The 8,645-nt window shown below is 38.2% G+C and overlaps 1 protein-coding gene across 2 annotated transcripts; it reads left to right on the top strand.

The window, feature by feature from the left end:
- Window positions 1-357: 357 nt before the first annotated feature.
- On the top strand, window positions 358-8,522 carry LOC131529367 (transmembrane gamma-carboxyglutamic acid protein 3). 2 transcript variants are annotated; one of them, XM_058759036.1, is made up of 4 exons: window positions 358-435; window positions 1,251-1,296; window positions 1,867-2,027; window positions 4,326-8,522. In XM_058759036.1, exons 1-4 carry the CDS (start codon window positions 373-375, stop codon window positions 4,875-4,877), a joined length of 822 nt encoding a protein of 273 aa, XP_058615019.1. In that variant the 5' UTR covers window positions 358-372; the 3' UTR covers window positions 4,878-8,522. The 2 variants fall into 2 exon arrangements, with proteins under 2 accessions (XP_058615019.1, XP_058615020.1); XM_058759037.1 differs by having other exon boundaries at window positions 385-435; window positions 1,848-2,027.
- Window positions 8,523-8,645: the final 123 nt, after the last annotated feature.

The raw sequence follows: 8,645 nt of genomic DNA, 5'->3' as shown, positions 1-8,645 counted from the left end.
AGAGGTTCAGCATTGTGGGTAATGCTGTCTTTTAACTCAAGGCGTGGCATTGAGAGAGACCCCTGACTCTAAGCTGACTACATCATCCTCTTTCTCAAATTAAAATGTCACTTGATGGCACTCCGCGTCCATAACGATAGGAATAAAACATTAATGTCTGGGCATAAACATGCAAGGGTTTCTAGAAACTGTTTCGGAGAAGTGTATACGTGTGCACAGACAGACTACACTACCCAGTTTATTTTCCCCCATTCCCCAAGAAGCATGACTTTGCATGTACGAAATCAACAGTAAAATTTCATTGGACAATCAGGGGGAATCCGTGACTCCTATTGGCCCATCCGCATGCCAATCAAACGGCATCCGTGACTCATGTGGGTGCTCCCTAGCTGGAAACAGGGATGGAATGGACTAGCAATTGCAACAGCCTGGAAGGTAGGCTTTATTGTTATTTTGCATTTCCCTCTGAGTTATAAATGTACTCACAATTTTGTTTTGTTCCATGGCAACTAGAAATTTCGCTGCGTTTATAAATATACATCTTTAATCACACTGAGAGCCCCTCCGAGGAGTCTGGCAGCTGCTATAGTCAAACTGAATATGTCTCTTATTAATATTTGATTCGCTTTTAAGAAAGCTATTTGCTTTTAAGAATGGCCGTAGGAAATGTAACTACATCAAATTTTGTCAATATTTTCTAAAAACACTTGCACTTAGAAGAAAATCTGTTTTGCATCTAGCATTTCAAGTATGCTTTGTATGGCTTATATTTCTTACTCGTGTTATCTCCGTTATGTTTTATTCGATGCGGTTTGTAGACATTATTAAACGTGAAATTGCGTTGGGATGGTATTTTTCATGTGCGATAAAGCGATAGTAACTCGCGAAGTAAATTAATTCGTTAAGCAGTGAGCTCGAGTGATATAAATTTAGCTCGCGCATCTTTCTATCTACCCTCTTCGTTACTATGGGAACCTCCTCCCCCGCCCCTCCCCATCAGCATATTTTAGACGGGCAAGAGATTATATAGATTTATATATATCTTCATCATAGCACTCTTATAGCAGTGTTATATTTTAGAATATTTAAGGTATGCCAATGGCATGGTTCATATTTGATTCTCACAATTAATTTGCTGTTTTGTCTGTCATGTGATAAAAACAAATGGTCATAATTATGATGAATAACAACAAGTGTGCACATAGGAAAACTTTTTCCAACCCTTTAAATGCATCTTTTCTTCTCCACAGGTCAAACTACTTCAGATTGAGTTCTCTTGTGGTAGTATGGCAGCAGGTAAGGACCAGTTTTCAACAACTTCATCTTAAAATGTTGAAGTTGGAATAGGGTCCATTCATATTTCTGTCTGATCTAAAAATAGTGCAGTAGTTCTTGACACGCCTTGTTAAATGACATAAAACCTTGATGTAATAGATGATGTGTCAAAGCTCTTTGGGTTCCTTGGGCCCTTCTTGAGATGTGCTGCACTCATTTCATTGATATTGGTGTCTATACATTTAGGAAATATATTTTATAGTCTGCATGAAATCTTATTTGCTAAATGTACGTTATAGGTCTTGTGAACATTTTTCTGTGAATATACTTCATTTTTTTTAATTGTTTTGGCTTTAATGAGATGCTGAGTGATAAATGGATGGAAAATGATTATCAGAATAATAATAAAAACGATTTTTCTATCAGTAATTGCAAATTTTATGGGAATAACAACAAACATTTTGAGTATATGACAGGCCTAATCCATTGGCAAATGCATGAACTGGCAAACATACGTATACTACTCACAGGAACAAACAGAGAAACACCTTTGCCCCCAATAAAACATACAGATGTCTTCCGATCTCTCAGCGTTCCTAGATGGCAAGGATGCAAACTCTCTCCTCAAACGTTTTCCGCGGGCTAATGGCTTCCTGGAGGAATTCCGGCCGGGCAATATTGAGAGGGAGTGTGCCGAAGAGAGCTGCAGCTTTGAGGAGGCCAATGAAGTGTTTGAAAATAAGGAGCGAACGGTAAATCCTGTCTTCATCAGCAAAAGATGTAAACAAATCCTATTTCCTGTGTTTGTTTTCTTTTTGTTTGCGGATGCAATTTAATATTAAAGGGGTCATGACATGGATTTTTTACAATTATTTTAATATGTTCCTTGATGTTTACTTACAATGTTAATGAAGTTTATTGCACAAAAAACCCAACAAATAAATATGTGGAAAATAATTATTTTCAAACCTCATTCTGAACCTCTCTCTGAAGCAACCTGTTTTTAAGGGGTGTGTCCTTTAAGGCATCTCAGTAATCGGCCACTGTTATGATTGGCTAACGTCATCGCATTGGAAACAGGATCAGCACCCCCTCGTTAAGCGACTGAACGCTATTGTGCAGGGCCTATGGTGAGAATATGACTATTCGTCGATGCCTTGCTCTGAAGGCAGTGTTTATGCGAACGACTGCGCCCAGGTGACATCACCTTGCCCCTTGGATCCAAAACGGGCTGCTTTGTTGACAACGAGGAGGACATTTTAAAGGAAAACGCCACCGTTTTTCCATATTACAATATGTTCTTCCCTCAACTTAGACGAGCTGATACGTACCTGTCCCGTCTCAGTGCGTGCACTCAATCGCTCTAGCGCGTGGCACAACTATGCTAGCGTATAGCTTAGCACCATTCATTCCTTAGGACCCAAACAGGGATGAATTTAGAAGCCACCAAACACTTCCATGTTTTCCATATTTAAAGATGGTTACATGAGTATTTACACGAGTAAGTATGGTGACACAAAATAAACAGTGGCGATTTTCTAAGCGGATAAAAATGATGACTGTAATGTATGGCGGAAGAGCACTTCGCAGCACTTTGACCTCGGCGCAGTAATAGTTATCCGCTTAGAAAATCGCCACTGTTTATTTTGTGTCACCATACTTACTCATGTAAATACTCATGTAACCATCTTTAAATAGGGAAAACATGGAAGTGTTTGGTGGCTTCTAAATTCATCCCTGTTTGGGTCCTAAGGAATGAATGGTGCTAAGCTAAACGCTAGCATAGTGGCGCCGCGCGCCAGAGTGATTAAGTGCACGCACTGAGACGGGAGAGGTACGTATCAGCTCGTCTAAGTTGAGGGAAGAACATACTGTAATATGGAAAAACGGTGGCGTTTTCCTTTAAGCTATGGAACTTGGAGGATTTTTAATGGTACAAAGACATTTTATATTCTAAAAGATGAAGGCAAATTTGATTTCTCATGTCATGACCCCTTTAATGCAAGTCTACTGTACCATTATTTTGATTTTAGGTGCTTTTACACATACAGAGTGTTCCTTTTAGAGAGGTTGTCAAAATGCCAGCAAATCAGTTTTAGCAATAGAGCGAACAATGTGTGACCAAGTACTTGCCAGGTTTGGATGCGTTTACATAAGAAATCTGCTGTCGCAGAATTTGAGCCAGTCGAAAAGTTCTTAGGAACCAAAGCAATTACTCCACACGCTTTACCTACAGGCAAACATGACATACAGATCTATAATTCATAAGAGGGTGTTTCTATTAGGTGTTACTTTTGGCACTTTTGGCCCTGTAGACCTTTAAAAAAAAAAACTATTAAAACGTATTTTTTGCCATTTTTTTGGACATTTTTATCTCAGTTCCATTTCCATCACATCATAAATTTCATGTTGTGTTTAATGGCATTCTGTGATGGAAAAAAAAAAGTAATGTATATCACATTTTTGGAATAAAATGGCCTAATGACTAGCTTAGCTAGCATTTATGTATCCTAATTATACACAATTGAATTATATTTTCACTTTTTGTTCATAATTTTACTAAATTACAGCTTTAGTGATACTGTATCTTTGTTTTTTCATACATCACATTTTTATTGACAATGTTGTCTCCTTGGTAAACAAGTATACTAACTGATTTAAAATTATTACGGCCAAAATAGAGTGCAGTTGGGTTTCAGAAATAAAAATCCTCTAATTCTAAAACCCATTTCCTCTATAGGGAAACTGGTTTTTACCAATACCTTAAAAACCTTTAAAGAGAGACAGACTATGATTTTCAAAGTTGTTAATTGATGATATATGCTTTTGTTGAAGCCATCAGCTACCATTATTTTAACATTATTTAAAAAAGATTTAACAGCAGAATGTAAAAAAAAAAAAAACATTGGTGGAAAAGATGGCAAAACTATGGAATGGTGTTCTGGTGGTGGTGTGTGAATGCTAGCAAGAAGTATAAAACACAGAATGCCACTGCAATTTAACAGTTTCATTTGTGCAATTGGTTATATTATTTATTACTTCATTCATAGATGGAGTTCTGGAAAAACCGCAGCATCTACACAGTGAACAGCAATGCTGATTCTCGCTCGGAGCGCCCGGAAACCGTGTACATGGTGGTGCCTCTACTGGGCGTGGCTCTTCTCATCATCATCGCGCTCTTCCTCATCTGGCGCTGTCAACTGCAGAAGGCCACGCGCCGACGTCCGGCCTACACCCAGAACCGCTATCTGGCTAACCGGAACGCCCGCAGCCTCCCGCGCATCCTGGTGCACCGCGACCCTCCCTCGCATTCAGAGAACTCTCACGCCAATGACAGGCCCAGCGTGGTGGTCAGCAGTGGCGAGAGGGGCGGGGCTTCGGTCACGCCGCAAGATGCCCATCATCACACCAACCACTCTCAGAACAATCGCTCCCTGTATGTACAAGATTCGTCTTTGTCCGTGGCTTCCCACCTATCCGGGGCGACCCCACCGCCATCCTACGAGGAAGTTACTGGCCACTTAGAGAGCAGCAGCGATGAGACGACAGCCCCCTACAGTGATCCTCCACCCAAATATGAGGAGATAGTGCTAGAAAAGTGAGAGCTTTCATAAAAAAGGACTCATATAGCGGTAACCAAACGTTAGGGATGCACTGGTTCCCAAGCACTTATCCTAATGTGGCTCTCACTCTGAATAGAGTGTGCAGGCTATGTATGTGACGGTCTCCTTGTGTCGTTGATCGGTTCGTGGACTGCACTGGTAAACGTGGTTGTTTTTCAAGTCGCAAAGGGTCCTCCTGCCTTCACAGTCATGCAGCCTTCTCACCATTTCCTTGCACCTTTTCACTCTTCCTTCGACCTATCACACCATAACCCATGGCGGCAGTGGCTGCCATTCAGAAAGAAAAATGTATAGAAGTAAGTGAAGAAGAGATATATCCCTCACCGAGAGTTGCCAAGTTGTGCGCTGCATGGTAATTGCATCAGGCATCAAGCTTCGGTGGCCTGCAAGGAATCGAAAGGAGTGTTCATGCGGGAAAACAAGATGATGTGCCAAATCTAATTGGTGTATCGTAGAAATGTTCAGACACACTGAATATTTATAGTGTGTGCGTGCTGTCCTTTCTTGTGTTCATAAAGTCACGATTTCACCACGTATACTAATTCCTGTGAATTCTTATACCAGCAGTATCTCTGATCCATGCCAACGTCCTTAGAATTAGTAATACACTCTTACTTGTAACACTAATGGGAACAAAACAAATGCAAAATACAACATCCAAATCACATATCCGTCAAACCGAAGACCGCCGTGTGGAAAATGCACTCGCAGGTATGCACACAATTCGATTGTTTACAGACACATACACAGAAATTTACATAGAATGTAATGCGTTTGTTTCGTGTGGAGCTTGGCCTTAGAAACATGTAAGAATAGTCAATCAAATCGTCTGCTCAGTTGCTTGTGATTCTACGGTAATTGAGAGATTTTACCTCAAACGCTGTGCTCACACAATCACTCTCTCCCAAGACACAAATGCACAAAAACTCACACATAAAAAAACTAAAAACTGTGTTTGGGGCCCAATCATTGGATAATACAACGTTCCAGGCCCTCGATTTTTTTGTTTTGTTGTTCTCCCCGTTGTTCTCAGACTGATTACAATGTGTTTTATTACCCTTTTTTTTATAACAGCGTAAAAACTGTGTGAATTTGTACAGAGCTTCCTGTGGCTTTTGACATCACCAGGTGCTATTCTGTACTATAATGCTGCTTGTTCTCACCTTGTTTCCCTCCTCATCACTATCTCTCTGTGTATACGGCTTGTGCTCTTAACTAGTCAACCAAACTGCCCATCTATTACATGTGGCTGAATCATGTTTTCCAGCTCAGGTTTAAGCCAATGAACTGCTGCCATTGTGGTAAATGTGTAAATAATCTCTCACACTGCCAACTTTTGAGTGACTGGGATATTCGACTTGAGGCGAGGTCACATTTACCAAGGATCAATGAATTTTTGCGTGCAAAATGAGGGCGTAAGATTGCCTTAAGCAGATTTCACTCAAATTAGCCGTTTTGACCACAAAATTTCGCGAATGTGACCAGACTTTAGCATTGTGATGGGAATATCGCTGTATCAATCCAATATAAATGTAAAAGTGACATTGCAAGGAGTCAGTGGGTTGTTGGGCAAAGCACTAAAACTAATAAAGCCTTAATATAATTGTGCTGAAATCACTGTATTATAAAATGCTAATGCAAAAAGGGTTAGAACTTTAACGTGACCAAACGCTTTCATCCAAACAGTAGATCGAACAGATTGAATATATATACAAGCACAGTATTTGAAAGATGCACCGGGGAAGTGGGGGAAAATGGAGGAATTGCAAACTGCTTACTTGGCTTGGGGCTCTGCTCAAGTCTCTTGGGCCTCTTACTCCAGCCGCAACAATCAATCCCACAATGCCCTGACAGACTGTCTTTTGCGCTGATGGAGCACCCAGCTCAGTAGACAGCATTGATAATGGCTGGCACGGACTGCAGATCAGTTTCAGGCTTGGATGCTGTTGAAAGACTGATAAGAGAATAGCATAGACAACTCACTATAGCAGATGTTGAGCGTTAAGAGTTGTAAGTTATGGCTGAACGTCACAATGTCACATAAAGCAACATGTTTCTATTGTAACAACATCATGTCAGAGGTAGCAAGAACTGAAGATAATTTCAAGTGTGGTTTATCTTTGTGTTTATTTTAGACTAAGAGAGAACTGTATGCGTGAAGAAATGTGTCAGAGAAAATGTGTGTGTATATGTGTTCGTATCTATGCCTGTTGCCAGCACTCATGTTCCTGTCTAGCATTTGTGCTAGTAAGAATGTGCCACAGAAGCCACAGGCTTTGGTTTATATGCTAAATATATGTGTTATATCCTAAACCAAAACGTAATATATCATTGTTGTTCTTCAAGCCAAATTGCATGATTTTTTTTTTTTTTTTATCATTCATGATGTTTTTTTTTTTCATTTATATATATATTTTCCAACTTTGCTTTAATTATCTTAGATCTGTTTGTGCTGGTTACAACAATTTTGCATTCATGAACATAAGCACTGGTATTGAAATTCATAATTATGACAGAATTGTACATTTGTACAAGACATTTGTGTATGTCTCATATCAAATTTCCTTCATTTTAGGCATCATGGCAGTTTCTATACCAAATGGATATAATATACTGAAATATCCATTTAGTGTGAATATACATTGCATATAATTAGTCGCACATGAAAGTCAGTTGCGTAAATAGTAAACTGATGCATGAATCCAGTTTGATTTTTTATTATTTTTATTTTGCTTTAGAAATATTTCTTCATATTTAAGCTTGAATATAATTAGGAAAAAAATGATTACAGCACAGATTGTTAAAAGTATTAACTATCAATGAAATGTCTCACACAAAGAAAATGATTGGTAATTGCTCTTTATTACTTTTAATTAGGCTTTAATCGTGTTTAATAGACAATTGACTTTAAAAACAGCCAGAAGTCTTTAGAGTCTTCCATAACAAATCTATATAGCTTTTCTTTAAAGATTTGTCTCACATGGATCTTAACAGAGCTTCCAATGAGATTGATATATTTTGAAAAATTATGTTGTTCCTGTTCTATCACAAACATCATATATGAATCATTTCATTAAATTTAAATGTACAGTACATATCGTATCACCTTAATGGAAGAGTTGTGATTAGAGAACTTATTTTACTATCACTGAGGTACTATTATAGTTTGTGTTAATATTTTAAATTTGTTTTCAATTATTTTTATTTTCCATTTTATTAATTTTGCGTTTTTGTCATTTAGCCTATTATTTTTTTTAATATGTCTGCATAGTTTTATAGTACATTCTATATAGGTTTTAGTTTCGTTTATTTCAGTTTTTAGTTTATTTTAGTGCATTAAGTTAACAAGCTGAAAGGATTTTTTAATGTGTAACAATAACCCTGTTAGAAAAACACTACATGTTTACATTTTGCTCAGAAATGTGGATTTATGGACACAGTTTATATCCAAAACATCTGTATTTGTTAAATAAAGGGAGATAAAACAACATTTCACATGTTTGTTACTCCTGAGAAATGTTTTCCTTTCCCTGAGATCACACTGTTAATTGAATGTTCCAAGTGCCAATTTCCTTTTTGTGAAAGCACCGATGTTCTTGAATAATAGTCTATTAAAGAACGAAAACGCTCTATGTAGCCTATGTCTGATTTTTATTATTATTGCATTAATTCATGACAAAGAACATGAATTTGCTAAGCAGATGTCCGCGAGTTGCTTTGGCAATTTTCTCTTTTTTTTTTTTTTTG

The sequence above is a fragment of the Onychostoma macrolepis genome, chromosome 21 (genome assembly GCF_012432095.1).
Source record: "Onychostoma macrolepis isolate SWU-2019 chromosome 21, ASM1243209v1, whole genome shotgun sequence".
NCBI classification, from domain to species: domain Eukaryota; kingdom Metazoa; phylum Chordata; class Actinopteri; order Cypriniformes; family Cyprinidae; genus Onychostoma; species Onychostoma macrolepis.
Note: the sequence above shows the minus strand (reverse complement) of the source record. Positions and strands in the feature narration are given on the sequence as shown.

Coding starts and splice junctions, on each gene's coding strand:
- LOC131529367 (XM_058759036.1), top strand. CDS start 373: ATGTGGGTGCTCCCTAGCTGGAAACAGGGATGGAATGGACTAGCAATT. Junction 436..1,250: donor CAATTGCAACAGCCTGGAAG/GTAGGCTTTATT, acceptor TCTTCTCCACAG/GTCAAACTACTTCAGATTGA. Junction 1,297..1,866: donor TTGTGGTAGTATGGCAGCAG/GTAAGGACCAGT, acceptor CCGATCTCTCAG/CGTTCCTAGATGGCAAGGAT.